The sequence below is a fragment of the Bactrocera neohumeralis genome, unplaced genomic scaffold (assembly GCF_024586455.1).
Source record: "Bactrocera neohumeralis isolate Rockhampton unplaced genomic scaffold, APGP_CSIRO_Bneo_wtdbg2-racon-allhic-juicebox.fasta_v2 cluster10, whole genome shotgun sequence".
NCBI classification, from domain to species: domain Eukaryota; kingdom Metazoa; phylum Arthropoda; class Insecta; order Diptera; family Tephritidae; genus Bactrocera; species Bactrocera neohumeralis.
Window position 1 is genome coordinate 26125100 of NW_026089623.1, and position 18841 is coordinate 26143940.

Here is an 18841-nt window from a genome sequence, read left to right on the forward strand (position 1 = left end):
CTATTTGTTTATTTAAATTTACAATGGCATTATGGCCATTTTCTTCAATAATTTTTAAATGGTTCAAAATGTCTTGTCTGTCATCATCATCCATGACTCCAAACATCCATTTATATGCTATTCCTCCTATATTTATCAAGCCTCTTTTATTTCTCTTTTTGATATTCGGTGTTATTGATGTGATTTTTGCTTTTATATTTTTTATTTCATCAAACAAAATTTCTTTATTTTCAATATTTAGTTTTTCAATATTTTCTTTAACCTGATCAACTATGTCTGCTATCTTGTTCGGATTTATAGTATGTATAACTGTACTTATTTCGTTAACTATTTCTATGTCCGCTGTTTGTATAATTGTATACCCCGCATCTTCTATTATTGGTGTAATTTGCAAAAGTGCTGTCACCAATGATATGATTATAGTTAAAAAAATAATTATTATCGTCATCTGTAAAAGTAAAAATGTATAACCGTTTTAGGTTTTGATTTAAAAAAACTTAAATTGGATTTTAGTCGCCTCTTACGACAGGCATCTCTTACCATGGGTATATTCTAGAAAGACCCCTTACCCACTGGGGTAAAAAAAATCATGTATATATATGTAGAAAAAAAAAATTAAATGTTATTATCTCCATTAAATGCCCTTAGACTGAATGAATCGTCATCATCCTCATTTGGATTTTCTATGTTTGCTAATTTCATTGGTCTTTTTATATTTGCCGGATGGACGTTTTGTAAGGGAAATATTCTGAAATATGGTTGATCCTTATGCCGTACTCTTTTGTAGTTTTCAATTGGTCCTGTTTGTCTGTTTTCTATATATTCTTCTCTGTTTTGATTTAATTTGGCTATTGTTTTCTGTTTTACAGTATTTATTCTATCTTGTAATATGGATGGACAAATGTTTTCTTTGGCGTCCCTTGGAGAACATTTGATAGTTGAGTGGTACCTATCGTTATAGTTGCATATAACAGTTTGTATCCTCATTTCTGTTGAAAGACTAGAGTCCTCAATTCCTGTTAGTTTTTCCAACAAGGTTGAGTGCAGTCTCTCAATGTCTGCATTTCCTGTATGGCTATTTGGTTTTGTGTGATGGACTTCTACATTTTCGGCATTTAAATATTGTATTAATTGTTCTGCTCTATCATTCAAAAATCTCTGAAAAGTAGCTGGGGCATTTTTCAACCCGAAAGGCATTCGGACGTATTCATATAGTCCTGCCGGAGTGACAAAAGCTGTTTTCTGGATGTCCCTTTCTGCCATTAAAATCTGATGGTAACCTTTTGCTAGATCTATGGTGCTAAAGTACTGTGCTTTTCCCAATTTATCTAAGATTCCTTCGATATTCGGTAGAGGATATTTATCGTCTACAGTCAATTGGTTTAACCTCCTATAATCAACCACTAGCCTGAATTTTTGTATTCCTGAATTATCTATCTTTTTCGGTATTATTAGAATAGGTGAGCTATATCTACTGTGACTTTTTCTAATTATCCCTTGCTCTTCTAATTCAGAAATTTGTCTTCTTACTTCTTCTTCATGTTTTGGAGGTAATCTATAAATTCTTGAATTTATTTGTTGATCCGTAACTGTTTTAATTTCATGAACTACTGCTTTTGCATTTGTGAGCTTGTCCCCTTCTTTATAGATAAGTTTATTGAAATGCTTTAATAATTTTTCGATTTCCTTTTTCTCATTTGATTTTAAATGATCAAGGTTGATGTTCTTTACTTCACTTATATCTAATGAATAAACTTGCTCTTGCATAGTTTTCATATAGAATGGAAGATTCACACCATTTTTCAAAATTATTGTCATTTTTTCGATATCAATGGTTTTGACGTTTTTAAAAAGGAAATCATTTCCTATTAACAAATCATATGGTTTATTAAAATCCATTAATAACCATCTCATTCTGGCGTTTTCTGGGTATTTGAATTCTTTGGGACAAGGGCTTTTTACCTTAACATTTGGCCTTTTAATTATTCCGTTTAAAGTATTCACCAAAGTGCTTTCACTTTCAAGCACTGGTAATTTAAATTTTTCGAAACTAGATTTTTTCATTATACTTATGGTTGAACCTGAGTCGACCAAAGCATAAAATTTTTTCTCAAAAAATGTTAATATTATTATAATTTTGTTTGATGATTCCGAGGCTAATTTGTAAAAAACTCCTCGTTCGTGTTTGATTCTTGTGAATCACCTCTCCTACTCATTGTGTCTACGTCCATGGGTTCTGGTCCCCTATTTTGTACTTGTTGTCTACTATTTACTGAATTTCTTTGCTGTTGTGAGTAATTATAATGATTTTGATTTGTTGAATTTCTTTGCTGTTGTGAGTAATTATAATGATTTTGATTTGTTCGAACCTGTTCTGAATAATTTGTACGATTTTGCCATCGAGGCTGTCTTGTTTGATTGGATTGCTGTCCATGAAGGTTTATTTGACGTTGTCCGGATTGTGGACGATACTGTTGTTCAGAAAAATTTTGATTTTGTGAACGATATTGTCCTGAATAGAAATTTTTGTTGTTAACACCATTATTTTTGGTATTAGCTTGAAAATTGTTTCCCCCTTTTTTTAGATAAGGATTTAGATTTCCTTCATCCAACCCAATAAATTTATAAATTTCATTCGCCATTTCCGTTAATGATGTGACCGATTGCACTGTATATGCAAATGTCCCTGATGCTAATTGCTTTATTCGCTGAATTAGCATTCCCGAAAAAATTTCTCTCATAGTGTCACCATTTTCGCTTAGTGCACTATATTCTGTTATATCATCCACGATTTCGTTTAATCTTTTACTTAATTCCGCTATACTATTTACTTTAAGAATCGAAATTTCTTTTGTGATCAACATTTGATTTTTTGTGGGTCTATAATGTTGCCTTAATTTAGTTTTACAACTTTCCCAATTTTCAGGTGGGTTTATTTGCAAAAAATTTTTTGCTGATCCACCAATTTTCAAATCATAAATAACCCTGAATACTATTTCTTCCTGTCCTACATAGTCCCTTCGTACCCTGTCAACTGCTTCAATGAAAGATGGCAATTTTTTTACAATTCCTTCAAAGGGAGATACATATCTTAAGTCTTTTTCGACTCTTTGCCTAATTGTAAGTTGATTTATTGCTGCATTTTGTGAAGCTATCTGTGTTAACGATGCCAAGCATCGAGTTAGCATTTCTATTTGCTCTGCCATATTTTTTATTTTTATTATTTTTTTTTTTTTTTTTTTTTATTTTCTTTTTTTTTTTTTTACAAAGAAAGTAATGGCTTCAAATAAAACTACTACTTAAATTACTAAATTATTAGTTGGATATTATTTTACCTTGCTGTTGGTGCTGCTGTTGTTGTTGTTTTTTTTTTTTTTTTTTTTTTTTTTTTTTGTTTTGCTAAAGCTGCTGCTGCTGTCTTCTCTGTTGCTGCTGTTGATATTGTTGTTTTTTGTTTTGTTAAAGCTGCTTCTGCTGTCTCCGCTGTTGCTGCTGTTGATATTGTTGTTTTTTGTTTTGTTAAAGCTGCTTCTGCTGTCTCCGCTGTTGCCGCTGTTGATGTAGTTGTTTTTGTATTAAAGGTAATCCAAATGCAGTAATCCAATGGAATATTTTAGAGCTCACTTTTAGGGTTTTCAACAGTTTTCTTTATTTTTTCTCAAAATAATTTTTGTTTTGCACTTTCACAAATTCTTTCACTTTTTGAATTATGTTTTTGCTTTTGCTATAGTTTTCCAACTCAAATGTATTATTTTGTTCTGCTTTGGGATTTATATAATTAGCTGTATCTTTGCCACTTTTCTTTTAATAACAGTACTTTTGTTTAATAATAATTTATTTAGCTTTTATTTAGCTTTTCTTTGCTAGCTGAGCGAAGCTGAGAGAGAATATGGAATCGTTCCGTTCGACTGCGCCAATTACGATATAATAAAACTCCGGTTTACCGTACTGAGCGGCTTGCCGTCCAGTTTATTAATCATCATTTTATTCTTTACAAAAATCTTATTTCCTAAATTTACCTGAAACCTTTATAAAAATCTTACTTGCTAAATTTACCTGAAGCCGTTGTGCTGACTTGACATTCCTCAGCATCAACGACCCGGCATATCTTATATATGTACATATGTATGTAGTTGAATCTGAAGATTCAACTTACATTTCAGACAAATAAAAATATTTAAAAAATACTTGTCTTTTTTTGTGTGTCGACGAGTTTGACAGTGGTTTATTACTCGGAGTCGTTTGATATTATATGCGTTTGACGACGCAGACAAATAAACACAGTGCAACACAGCTGTCGGCACTAAGAGTTATCAGTGCTTTCCGTACCATTTCAAGTGATGCTGCTGAAGTAATAGCTAGTATGATGCCTATTGACATCCAGGGTGACGAATACGAAAGAGTATACAAATTACCAGAGCCATCTATAGGAGCCAAAAGAGAAGAGAGAATGAAAAGCTTAACGATATGGCAGCAGAGGTGGCAAACCTGACTCAAAGGACGGTGGACCTACAGACTGATACCGGACATCCATTCTTGGATCGATAGACGACATGGGGACCTGGATTTCCACCTAACCCAAATACTTAGCGGGCATGGGTGCTTTAGAAGCTACCTGTACAGATTCCAGCACGACATTAGTCCGAATTGTTCGACGTGTTCAGAGTGCTTTGAAGACTCTGAGCATGTATTCTTTTATTGCCCTCGCTTTTTAAGTGCAAGGGAAAAACTTAAAACTACACTCGGAGGTAGTTTTACGGTGGAAAATTTGACGACTGTATGTGTAAGTCCACTGAGAACTGGAAAGCTGTCAGCGAAGCGGCAGCTGCAGTCATGACAAAACTTAGATATATAGAGCAGAATAGGCGTCCGTCAGTCCGTGCTATAGAGGAGATTAAATGTCTTATAACTCCCACGAAGTAATACCTAATCAGGCGGTCCCGTGGGAGAGTCTGGAGTAGGGAGAAGGTTAGGTTTATAAAGTTCCGCACTTCGGCTTTTGATGCTTCCCCCTACTTACAAAAAAAAAATACATTTTTATTTATACATATACACTCAGTGAGTGCTTCATGCAAAATCTACGTTGACACGGACAACCAAATGCTGAAGCTCACGTTTTGTTAAAGAGCCAATGTCGGCGGACCGACGCGACGACAAAGCGTCACACCATTGTGTTGTTGGTAGAAAACCGAGCTGTGCTGAAAAAATAAGCGAACGATCGCTGATTGTCACCGCTTCCCTTGCCGCTCTAACAGCTTTACCGCGAACTTGCGTAAATATGTATGCGAGCACGGAAAAATATTTTAGAAGTGACAAATATTATAAATCGACAAAAGCTTTGTTGCCACTTCTTTCTGTGAAGAAACATCAGAAAGTTGTTCAATTTTTGATTTTTAGCGTTTGCCATCGTCGCGAAAAGCCGCTTGTGGGCAAACGCCTGCTCGGGGAGATGTGAAGGTGGCCGCTTTTATGAATGAAGCGAGTTTGCTTGTGGAAAGTGCGCTTGTGATCATGAATGAAATTGTTCTTCCTGTAGGATTTACTATATTTGGCTGCCACATTGACTTGTGATGCCGCTGATGCTATTTCAGACATTTGTTGTTTTTGTAGAACAATATTTGTAATTTTTGCGGATGACATACCTACATGTGGACGCATATAAGTATGTATGTTGTGTATGCATTATTTGTGTGGGAATATCATACGCACATATTTACATGTATACGCATATAAGAATGCATGATGCTATTTCAAACGATTGTTGTTTTTGTAGAACAATATTTGTAATTTTTGCGGGTGACATACATATCTACATGTGAACACATACAAGTATGTAGGTTTGTGTATGCGTTATTTTTGTACCAATGTCATGTAGTACGCACACATTTATATATGTAGATATGAGCAGCGCGCTCATGTTATTATTGATAAGTGATAATATGATTTGAATTCGCGAAAGCGAACATAAACACATATGGTCATGATACATGTAAATATAAGTTTTGATTTATCACTATTGATATATATGTCATTTCTTAAATAATATTATGATAGTTTGTTATATAAATATGTAAATATGTAAGTATGAATATATCTAATACAAAAAATTATTAAAAAATAAGCTTTATTTTTACATTAACTACGAATATTGCTCTGAAAAAGTAATTTAATTTAAATGTATTCAATTGCACATGTATTCATTAATATGCACAAAAAGAATTCATACGAATACACATGTTTGCATATAAACGTATAATAATATAAGCAAAAGAGCGAACATACGTACGTCTGTTAGAGCAATATGTATATAGTTTTGTGCATAATTCTTATTCCACGCTCAGCTTTGTTCAAGAAAAATGTTAAAATTTCTGCTGCAGAGCTGGCAGTGGTGAAACTCCTCCATCTCGACCGAGTTAGCCAAAAATATTTTTACGTTCTTCGCGCCGTGAACCTTCTCTATTGCGAGTATAAACGTTCTCTGACAGGCTTTTACGTGACGAGTGGCCCCGATTCGACCCCTGTTTCTCTGTTTTTATTTTGATTTCTATAGTTTCGTGATCAGATATTTTGCACTCAGATATAGTTTTGCTTTTAACGTGTTTAAAATTAGCATATAGGAGATTGTTTATATGTTATAATGTTAGAAGCTCTAACCAGGAAGCTAATAACAGATATTAGGTGACACATAAAATATTTTACTTACTTTTTTGCACTGTGGAGCAGAACCGTGTTGGAAAATTAACTTTTGACAGTGTGAAAAGTGGTTTTCCATTGACGACTGTTCTCCAAAATTTTTAAATATTTTTTCGCGTTCGCTGTTCCGTAAATCACCTCTAGTTCTCTAGTCCCGTAAAAAGAAGAACACCCCCAAAATATTACCGATGGACTGCGCTTCACAGCGCCTATTTGCTTTCACCTGAAAACATCACACTTCTCCAATCTTCCGCAGTCCAATTACGGTGCAATTTTCCCCAGTCCAAAGGTTTCTTTTTTGCATTTGCAGTGTTAATAGCGGTATTTTTTTGTTGGCTTATGAGAAGCTATATCATAGTTTCGCAACCGACGTCTAACAGTCCAGACATTCTAACTTAATTCGGTTCCAGTTTTGAACTAACCTTCTGTCTTCTTACTTTGTAGTCATTCTTTTACGACCCGTTCCTTTTGCCCTATCTATCATTCCCAAATTGTTGTACATTGCTAAAATGCTGGACTGGATTAGTTACACTTCAAAATTTTAGAAATTGCGTGACTGGACCTGTGCTACTTAACGTAATTATTTTGGTTTTTTCTTTCACACTCAATTTATGTATGAATTATTTTTTTAATTTTTTTTTTCCAAGCTCGCCCTTTAAGTCAGTTTTTCACTAATTTATGATTTAAGCCAAAGAACTCTCAACGAAAGTTTAACTACAGATAACAAGTGCTGAACACATAGAGCGCGACAGACTGCAGGCGACATCTGTCAAATATTAAAATACACACGTTCCTATGGACACAGTTATTTAGACAGCTGTACGACTACACAACTGCACGCCGACAGTTGCTCGCTCGCTAACTTCAAAATATTCTTATAGTTGCCAACGACAGTAGAGTTGACGGTAGAGAGGAGTGATGCCACTAATATTTAAAATGAAAAATTATTCAAAGCTCTAAGAAACCTGACGTTATTATACAAGCATAAAATAGCTCTGTTATATCATTTGTAATAACAATTTATAATTTAAAACAAATAAATTTACCAATTTACTTATTTTTTGCATAAAAAATTTCATTTTGAACAAAATATTAAAATTTCATTGAAGTGAAAGTTGTGTACATGCAAAATGGACAGCTTGTTGTCTTGTGTACATGCCGGCCATTGTTACGTCGTTGCCTTCCTACAAATGTTCATGTAGAAGGATTCAAGACGCCATTTACAGTTCACTGTCGCGCTGCCATGTCGTGTCGCGCTCTATGTGTTCAGCACTACAGTACAATATAACTGTATTAAAATGGTGATATATTTCAGTGATGCATTTTCTATGATCGTGTACATCTAAATTCATATTTTTTAATTGATTGCTAATTTTTTGCTTTTTAAGTAACGCATATAGTGTCTATGCTGGGCACTTTCTACTAAATGCGTAGTGATCTATGTCTTCAACATTCAGAGCTTTTTTATGCACAAAATTCAGAACAATTTATACAGCTAAAGTAGTTGACCGTACACTCACTTGTATCATGCTGTCAACTGCATTTATGCACATTCTTTTTTTTTTATTTGGGCATTCTTTGGCTTTGTGCTCAAACCCTAACCAATTAAAACATCTACATACATACGTTTGCATGAAAACTCTGCAATTACCGCATTCAATTCTTATTACTTTCTTCGTAATTAGTTTTTCATATGTTTCATTGTCTGATTCGATTATAAAATTATATGTTTCTTCTCCTTTATTTCGGTCTTCATACATTTTAATAACCTGTATCTGTTTATTTTCATTGTTATCATTTTGCTTTATTTTTACTAAAAAGTTAAAATTAATTTGAGTCCCTTAGTCTCTTTTATTCTTTAAATTTTTCTACGGCATATTAATATTCTATTTCATTGTTTACTTTATCTTGCACTTGTTCAACTGCTTCACTTTTTATGCATTTCGCATATTTCGCACATTTTATCACAACTCTTGTCTAAGTTCTGTTGCACATTTGTTAGGAGCTCTTGTTTCAAATTATCACACTTTTCACATAAGATTTGCTCAATAATTGCACTTGTTTTCACAATGAATTGATTTTTACTTTTTTTATTATTACATAATCTACAATTTCGTTTATATCCGGCCTTTTTAATTCGTTTCATTCTATTTTTCAATTTGGTATTTTATTTCGACAAATTTCGTATTTATGTAGACGCACTGCATTAATAACAGTACCATCTGATATTTAAATTCTGTTTTATAATTTTCAATTCATGCCTTTTAATGTTACTACATTTCAGACAAAATGTTAAATCGCATCCTCTACTCCATTTTGGAACTTCATCTATCTGCAACAATTTTGCTGTACATTCACTGCATTCAAATTGCGACATATTAAAATTGATGAATATTATATTTATTTGAGTCACTATCTCACAAGTAATTTCAATTAATATTATATTGCTTTAATAAACAAGTTAAGTCATTTACTTATTTTTGTATTCAACATTTGCCTTTATTAAAATATAACAGTCTCGGACGAGAGACTCCCCTTTTGATGACGCCCATGACAAACGTATTATGGAATGGAGCGCACCTATGAGAGCTGCCCCCACCATGATGTCAAAATTGTTCTTGGCGACTTTAACGCCAGGTAGGTATCTTTGGAACAACGGTCGGTAAATTCACGTCCACGAAGAAATATCCCCAAATGGGTTGAGGCTGATCGACTTCGCCGGGGCCCGAAATATGGTTATCTGTAGTACTAGATTCCAGCATAAGAAAATTCATCAAGCTACCTGGCTGTCTCCGAATTGAATAGCCATCAACCAGATCGATCACGTTGTGATAGACGAAAGACAAAAGTCTTCAGTGTTTTAGACGTGGGTAAGCGAGGAGGTTCTAATATCCACTCGGATCACTATCTTGTTGCAGCTAAGATACGCACTCGCCTCTGTCAAATACAAGGAAGGTTCGATGTCAAAAAGCTGTAGTTACAACAGATTGATTAACGATTCTCTATTCGACTTCTACTTCTGTTCTCTGAGAGCACTCATCGTCAGCAACACGGTATAAGGAAACTGTGGCACAGCATTTCAAACTCCCTACGTACAGCTGCCAACGAAACCATTGGTTATCGGAAAAGGCAAAAGAACGTGGAGTGAAGTGGAGATAAAATAGTCTGCTTACATCGCAACGTTACAATCGACCACAACACGTGCGGGATGGGATAGATACCGAGAGTTGAAGAGGGAAGCGGGACGCATTTGCAGAAAAAAAAGAGAGAGCCCGAAATGTGTGAGTTAAAAGAGCTTAACAAGCTTGCCGACAGGGCTAATGCTCGAAAATTGTACGAAAAGATGCGGCGGCTAACAGAAAGTTTCAAGACCAGATCATACTTTTGCAGAAATCCCAAAGGTGTCCTAGTGACTGAAGACAACAGCATACTGAAACTGTGGAGGGAAAACTTCTCCAGCTTGCTGAATGGCAGTGAAAGCATAACCCAGAAGATGGTGAATCCGATACTACAATCGATGACGATGGAGTAGACGTTCCATTGCTCGACCATGAGGAAGTTATAAAGAACAACAAAGCGGGTTGGGCCCGCTGGATGGATTTCTGATCGAGCTTAATATGGCTACTTAAATATGGCGGTGAAGAACTGTTAAAGGGCATGTATCATTCTTTTTAGAATATCCCGACGATTAGAATTTAAATATGCTCTGCCCTATCTATGTTACAAAAAGGGAGATCCCACAATCTGCACACACTACAGTGGGACTATCGACCGTATGGTGTGAAAGATTAAAGCCCACCGTCAACAAACCGATTGGGCCTATCAGTGTGGCTTCAGGCCTGGAAAAACAACAACTGACAACTGAAAGAGGAACCCTGAAAAGAGGATCGATACACACACCTCTTCGTCGGTTTCAAAGCAGCTTTTAACAGTATGAAAAGGGGCTGCCTTTATGCCGCTATGTCTGAATTTGGTATGCCCGCAAAACGAATACGGATGTGTAAACTGACATTGCGCAATACCAGATGCTCCGTCAGGATCGGGAAAATCTCTCCGAGCCGTTTAATATCAAACAACTTTTCCACAATTACTGTATTGAATAGAAAAATTGTGGGTCAAGATTTGAGAGTCTTTCGAGAACTTTTTCTGCAGTGACTTCAATCTTATGATGCGTGCGCAGCAACGCCAGGCCGATCAATCTATTTTGAAACATACTCGTCCTCAGCCACGTATGTATTTATGCGGCGAAATGCCGAAAAAGAGCGTTCATGAATAATGGAGGCAGTTCTTCAACGTGTCCAATGCAGAAGTGGGTAACTTGTTGTTTTTTGACTTTTGCTTCTGCCTCCAATGACACTACCAGCACTGAAACAGCAAATTCAGTTGAAATCCATCGAATACTTTTCTATAAAACCGCGTCTTTAAGTCTTCGACAATTGTATACTACAGAGGAATGTACACTCGCGCAGAAATTCTTTCTGCAGAATCACGCTGGGTGAATGAATTGGAGATAGAACATCACAAAACCCAATTATAAATTAAAATTTGCGCACGGCTTCTATCGTTTCTTTTCCCGCTGTTCCTTTATTTTTCTAATTAATTTTTCTTTTCTCACAGATGGAGCTGAATGCAGCATTATTTCAAGTTCTCTATCAAGCCGCGTCGCGATTGGATTTTTTAATAATTTAATTTGCTTACGTTGCTACAATTTGTAACTTCAGTGGTATTATAGTATTATTTATTTTATTAAAAAAATTTTAAATGGTGTCACAGAATCTGGTTGGATTTTCGTCTTTTGGAACATATGCAAATCATGTGAAAGCAATTAAAAAAAATTGCAATGAGTTCGGCAATTTTAACTTTCCATTTATTAGAGGAAGAAAGAAACGAAAAATTAAAAGGAAAATATTAAGAGACCACAGTAACCCACTTAATGCCCCAGGAGAATTGTAAGTGGAACTTAACTTGTATTTACTTGTGTGCTACTTTACGCGCTTACTTTACAGACAGCATTTGGTGTTGAATATATAGAACCATTTGTAGCCCTGGACGACTCCAATTGGCAGCAACAATGCGTTTTTTAGCTGAGGGAGCTTACCAACAGGGAGTAGGACGTGATTCTTGTCAGTTTGCAAGAAGCACTGAGTTGCAAATTTCAACGAAAGTGATATGCCTCTTAGAGAAGTACATTTGCGGTCAGGGTGTAAAACGGGCCATTGATGTGCGGTATCCCGGTTCAAGTCATGATTCCTTCGTATGGGGTATGAGTCACGCTAAGCAATATTTCCGTACACAATATGAGAGTGGGCAGCGCTCATTGAGGTTGCTGGGCGATTGCGGCTACGGAATTTAACCATTTTTATTAATATATTATTACAGTTTAACTCCAAGGAGTAGCACATACGTCTGAACGGAATATCGGAGATTTAAAGAACCGATTCTGCTGTTTAATGTGCACATTACATTATCGCCCTGAAAAAGTTGTTAAAATTGTAAACGTCTGTTGTGCCTTACACAACATCTGCACACGTTACAACTTTGAATACAATCAAGAGGTAGTAGTTCTTGAAAATGAGACTGATGAAGACAATTTGTTTCTGATAGTGGTTCAATGTAGAGCGAAGGCTTGAGAATAAGAGACGAAATAGCAAATACTTTGTAATTCAATGGATTTATTTCTTATGTTTTAATATAACAGTCTTCATAACTAAACTAAAATAAGTCTTAAATTATAAGTTCAGCTACCTAAAGTATATTTCACAACCAGTATCTTAAATTAAATAATATACATACTTATTAATTAATCTTTTTTTTTGTTATATTGTCTTTTGGGTTCAAACTTGAGAGTTTTGAGATTTAGTTGCTCTTTTTCTAATCTATTTTTTTTTTTTCTACAATAGCTTTAAGTAATTGAGTACCTATACCAATAACTCCAATAGTTTTATTAGCATTCCCTATTGAGCGGTATATACGGCATAAGCTGCTAGAATTTTTAGTCTGCAGTTCTATTGTCTGAACAAATTTTTATACCCAGGGTATATTAAGTTTGTCACGAAGTTTGTAGCACCCAGAAGGAAGCATCGAAGACGCTATAAAGTATATATTTAAATAATCAGTATGTTGAGCTGAGTCGATCTAGCCATGTCCGTCTGTCTGTCTGTCTTACCCCTGCGGGTAGGGGGGACCCCCTTTGTGTTCGAGAGGGAAACCGAATGTACCCGTGGTAAGGCATGCCTGACGTAAGAGGCGACTAAAATCCACGTGCACTGTGTATGACATTTACAGGTCTTGGTTTGAATGTCATCATGGTCTAAGTCAGAACAAGTGCTATAATACTCAGCTTGAAATGATATCATAGACTTTATATTAATTCCTAATAGAAAGGCGTTTGTTGTTCAAGCGACAAATGTCACCAGTCATTGAGTGGAACTGTAAATGCTCAAACTGGAAGTAGCAAATGTTACAAGGTCACACCAAAGACTTTAACCTGGTACCACGGGAAGCAGTTAGCCCTTGGTGGTAACTCCAATCTGATCATTGGGTTTGGCCCTTTGCGGAGATTCGTGGTGGCTGTGGTTTAAACCTAAATGCAGGCAAGGCATTTGTCCAATGTGGAGTCGCGTCGCCGGGCGCCGGACCCACAGTACGGCAGAGGTTTTAGGTCGGCCTCGAACCCCACCAAGGCGGCTGGGGCGTCCCACCCGAACCAATTGGAACCAAGGTAGTGCAGAATGCATTCCTACAGTTTCCTTCTTATGTAATTGCTTTTTATTTTTAACTTTAATTTATAAATTTGAATACTTTCATAACAGTTCAATTTATTGGATATTTTTTCAATTCTTGGAAACAATATAAAGTTAATAGTTTAATTTTAAACATTTCTTCTATTATAATTCTAATAAAAACAAAACTTTGTATATATTTTACTTGATACTTTGTGGAGAAATGATGAAATGAGCGAAATCAGACTAACACCACGCCTAATCCTTATTTTACACGAATTTTATATGTTCTTATTTGTTAGGTGTAATAGTATAACCATTGTGCTAAATAAACTGACAATTAAATATTAAATATACATTTATAGAGAGTGTTTGGAACAGACTACAAATTCAATGATAATAACACGCATTAAAGCATATACAAAAATTAATTTTATTCAACTGGAATTTTGTATGTATTTCTATTTTGCTATATTGAGAAAAAATGTAATATTTTGGAACTTTTATTAATGAAAAAAATTATAAAATATTTCAATCTAGGATTTTTTCATATCCAATTCCATGGTTAATTAAAGCTCCTAATCTGAAGCTACCGAAAATATACAATATAAGCTTATTCCTTTTTGGATTTCTTTGAATGTCCTTCCTTTTGCTTTCCTTTAACTGAACGTACTAATTTACATAAAAGCTTACAAGTAAATTTTAGCAACTTCCACAGCAAATAAAATGTTATCAATATAGCTAATAAAACGTCCAAACTATTCGACTGCACAAAATTCAAATGAATCAGTGGACTTTGCATGTGTGCAGCTCCATGATGACGTATAACATATTCTACCCAAAAATTAACAGTTTCTTTAGCAGTCAATGGACGATTTCGATATAATTCTGAAAATCGATGCACATTATTTCGATATATTGGGTTATGAAGCACTTCAAATATGGCGTCTCTGAACTCATTTTCCTTCAAATTTAAAATGTCCACTTGTACGCCATAACCGGAAGACACTATTTTAGCAGCATTCGCGGGTTGTTCAGCAAATATTGGCATTGCAACCATAGGCACACTGTGATAAGTCGCTTCCACCATTCCACCCTTTCCGGCATGTGTGATGAAAAGCTTAAGGTTAGGATGGGCGAGTATATCATCTTGTGGTAACCATTTTTGGTAGAGTATATTTGAGGCATTGCCAGGGGTATTATCCAAATTTTCCCACTTCCAAACCACATTTTGTTCCAACGAGGAAAGTACTTTGTAAATTATACTAACAGTCTCTGGTTGTATGCTGGTACTTTTCATGTTTGAACCCAAACTAAAGAGTATTGCTCCATTCTTTTTGGAGGCATTCAAAAAGTGATCAATAATCTGAAAAAGAATGAGCGGTTAATAAAAAGGGAAATTTCTTATCAGCTGCATTTGGTTTAAATAAAATTAAAAAATAAACTGTGACAAAATAGTTAAATATATATGAAGTAAATAAAGTTTCAGAAAATCGAGTGCAATCGAACAAAGATATTTAGATAATTCGAGAATTATGAGTGTATCAAATATTTTCAGTTATTTACAAAACTTAAGGAAACCCGGGCGATTTGCGAGGATTAGAGAGTGGTTGACCAATTTCAATTATATTCAAAGCTTAACAATATTATTTTTAATAAATATATAAAATATCACACTTATTGATTTGAGTAATATCAACGGTTTAAAGTCAATTGGAAAGTCGGAAAATAATGTTTCGAGTTCAAAATTAGCTAAATAGTCGGCTAATGCTACATATAAATTAAATATGAACAAAATTATTGTTTCAATCGTTGAAATGTGTAGTAGGGAAAAGTGTGGAGGGGTGCTGCTAGTCGCTCAGTAAGGTGATACTAACAATTTTATCACTATAGACTTTTTGGTCAGTGAGAAGTCACTTGTAAAGCTGTCATAAAAATTATCGTGATGTCAACTGCTGGATTCCATTAAAAATTAAAGAAGTGGTAAAATCATCATATTTGGGTTGGAAGTTGTTATTGTGAAATTTATATAGACTTGTTAAGGGATTTTCCGGTAAACATAAGTTCATGACAAAATTATGCAACAAAAAATAAGACATTTAATCTGTTTATTTTTATCAACCACCAAAATGTAAAGTTATTTGTGGATGTCGACAATAAATTTAATATTTTCATTATTACATATCCGCGGATTTTTAGAAATATAAACTTTTTTAAAAACAAGTGAAATAAATTTGCAAAATTATATTCTCAATGTATTATAATTTGATCATTATAAATCGAATCCTGGGAATTTAAATATATTTCTACATATATTAAAAGTATAGAAAATTTTCTAGTTCTGAATATAAATCTGAAGAATTAAATGCAAGCTGATGTCTTCTATATTTGCCTTTAATTTTCTTCATTTCTTTTGTGAACAACAAGTAACAATACGAATTCAAAACAGTAAGTAGTTATGGTTATAAAATACGTCTATTTTAATTAAATTCTTGAAATAATTTTTTGCGCTGTGAGTAAAGAGTAATTAAGATTCAATAAAAGTCGAGTCGAGTACTGATTCGTGTACAAATAAGAGATCCACAAGTTTAAAAGAAATTAAGTTATAAAAATTCAATACTTCCATGAGATAACATGTGCATACAATTTAATCAAAATAAAACTAAACTAATGCACGGATATCTACTTTCAAAAGAACCACCACCATTTTGCATGAACTGTAATGATACCCTAACCATGCAACAACTAATAAACTGCTACAATGACACATCGCAAAATGTTGATTTGCATACCGCTATAGTAACACTAGACTACGAAAATATAAACAAACATCTACCTCCCATGCTATTAAAATTAATTTAGAGTTGAAATGTACATATGTATATGTAAGTAAATTAATACGTATCTATACAAAATGGGACGAAGGCCTAAGCAGCCAGTTCTTTGTTTTTTCTAGTATGTCTGTAAATTTATTTACAGGCCATATTAAAATAAATAAATAAATTATTTTCCCACCTTAGGTAAAGGCGTTGCCTTCTCCTTTATTTGTATGCCACCTATTTCTACCATACCAGGTACCATCGGCCGTATGGGCCCCTCACTGAAATGGCTGTTACAAAATATTAAGGATACGTTCTCCTTCATTTCTGAATATGTACGTAGTGCCGCATCGCCAGCTGCTAACTCTCTATTATATAATTGCAATTAATTATGTTATTATAAATTAAAAAATTTACATTGCATATTTTTTATATAAATAATTCATTGGACTCACTTGTAATATGCCTCAAATGAAATATCCATGATATTGGTAGCTAAACGCAACAAACCACTCGATACAAAATTTAGCAGACGTGTTCCAAAACTCATAATTTCATCGTTTTTATGAGCAGTAAATACAGAGGGTACATACGATACTTCATGTGGTACTCCAACAAAATCATTTACCATCTCCATTGGCTGGCCCGTCCAACTGAGTATCATCGGGCAATTCAATTTGGCCGGAACGATGAATTGGAAATTATTCATAAAATATCCCATTATAACCAAATCGTATTTGTTGTTATAGATTTGTTGAAATTTTTCATTCTTAACAACATCCAATTGCAATGTGACCATAACATTGTCAGCTCTCAAGAATTTCATCATCATAATGATGGGGTTTTGCTTTTTTACTCCCAAATCGGATAATTCCTCATTCATTTCCTTTTGACGCGCTTCCGACGGCTCAATAATGATGTTGTGTATTTTGGGATGATTGACTTTCGGTTTTAAACTTGAGACAACGGTTATGTTGTGACCGCGTTCAGCCAGTGTTTTCATAATTGACATATGTACGATTAAATGTGAGGGACTGGGACTGAGGAATACACCGAGAATATTAGAACTAGAAACTGGTTGCACTCCGATCGATATGGCTATTATCGCCGCTATCGTGATAGCGATCATGCCGTGATCGTCCGACCAACACTTCATTTTCTTTTGATTTCGTTAAATGAACTGAAACAAACTGAGCGATTAAACAACATTTTATTCTATGTAATCGCCGATATGATATAGAGGCACTAGACTTCAACACAATTTTATGAGTGCAATGATAGCAGAAATTGTTATTGTTATTGGTTTGTAGGAGTAGGCGGTATATACAAATATAAATACATAAGTATGTTGTATTTGCGGTGACGCATCCATTATCAATTAAGTTCATAAAGTGCAATTACACAATAATGAATGAAATTGCTAATTCATTATATACTATAACCATGATTACTGTTTAGATAACGTATATCGGTAGTACCTAAGTATATATACAAATATCTAAGGCTGCGACGCACTAAATCGTACAAAACCATATTTGTGAATAACTTTTTTGTCAAATCATTTAATAATTTTTATAGTAGCTTTATGATGAAAAATTTAGTGCAATGTAAACATAGTAGACTGGGTCAGAAAAGTATCTGACACCATTATACAAACCTACAAGTAACAAATCCTATCATTTTCACCCATACATACGCAGGCGAAAGCTTTTAGAATGACAGAAATTACATTAAGAATGCAATAGAATGAGGGAAGACTCAGGGCAAAAGCCCAGGCAGTTCGTTAGGGTTTCCTAAATATTCTACTACTAAAACGGCCAAATGCCTTAGAAAAGGCAAGAGTGTGTTGCCGTGTTATGCTATACAATTTATTACTTTAAGTACGTTTTTGTTAAATTATTAAATATATTTCGAAAATTAAAATTCATAAAGATGTAATTTTCCTAGTTTTGATTAAAATTTTATTTATTGTAACAACATATTGGTAAATCTTTTCTATTTTATTAAAAATATTTGAAGAATTTATCTATTTATATTTAAATTATTACAAGTAGTTTTGTTTAGTATTGTATATATTATATAGATTAAAATAGGCATCCTGGAGAACCGAACACCCAAAAAATATAGGTAACGCGCCTATATTGCAACCTCTTTACTATTTTTAAGTCCATTTATTTAAATCTCTGTGCCGAAAAATGAACTATTTCGAACAGGTGATCTCAGCTGTTGACGACCATATGATTCTTTTGTTACTTGTATGTTTCTACAATGATCTGACACCTTCTAAAGCCAAATAAGGACTTCGAACCAGAGAACGTATATTCGTATACGTGGTAAAGCCAGGAATAAGGGGATGTTAAACTTATTCCAGTGTGAGAGCTCCTCAAAATTAGCGTTTTTTATAACATTTTCTATTGTAGCCAGATCAGAAAAAAGGCTATTTTTTGGGCATTTTAAATAAAACACCCAATTCGCATTTTCCACACCACCTATGAGGTATGCAAAAGGGCGCGTTACCGAAGTTATTTTTGGGTGCTCGGTTCCCCAGTAGGCCTATATCACCCATCAAAAATTTATTTACATAAAAAAATGAAAAAAAAAACAAAA

At 34.3% G+C, this 18841-nt stretch overlaps 1 protein-coding gene and 1 long non-coding RNA gene across 3 annotated transcripts; both read right to left on the bottom strand.

Moving 5' to 3' along the window:
• Positions 1-3939: 3939 nt before the first annotated feature.
• LOC126765509 (uncharacterized) lies at positions 3940-4187 on the bottom strand. Its single transcript, XR_007668478.1, has 2 exons — positions 4057-4187; positions 3940-4019 (listed from the first exon to the last, which is right to left on the bottom strand). It is a non-coding gene; the product is annotated as an uncharacterized LOC126765509 (long non-coding RNA).
• A 9304-nt stretch (positions 4188-13491) lies between these two features.
• Positions 13492-17855, bottom strand: LOC126765233 (UDP-glycosyltransferase UGT5-like). 2 transcript variants are annotated; one of them, XM_050482907.1, is made up of 4 exons: positions 17713-17855; positions 16690-17414; positions 16431-16602; positions 13492-14781 (listed from the first exon to the last, which is right to left on the bottom strand). In XM_050482907.1, exons 2-4 carry the CDS (start codon positions 17388-17390, stop codon positions 14029-14031), a joined length of 1626 nt encoding a protein of 541 aa, XP_050338864.1. In that variant the 5' UTR covers positions 17391-17414; positions 17713-17855; the 3' UTR covers positions 13492-14028. The 2 variants fall into 2 exon arrangements, with proteins under 2 accessions (XP_050338864.1, XP_050338862.1); XM_050482905.1 differs by having other exon boundaries at positions 16690-17424.
• Between the last annotated feature and the right edge of the window lie 986 nt (positions 17856-18841).

Excerpts from the sequence above, each read along its gene's own strand:
- LOC126765233 (XM_050482907.1), bottom strand. The coding sequence starts at position 17,390 with ATGAAGTGTTGGTCGGACGATCACGGCATGATCGCTATCACGATAGCG. Across the intron at positions 16,603-16,689 it reads TCATTTGAGGCATATTACAA|AGAGTTAGCAGCTGGCGATG; the intron begins GTGAGTCCAATG and ends ATTATATAATAG. Across the intron at positions 14,782-16,430 it reads AGGCAACGCCTTTACCTAAG|ATTATTGATCACTTTTTGAA; the intron begins GTGGGAAAATAA and ends ATTCTTTTTCAG.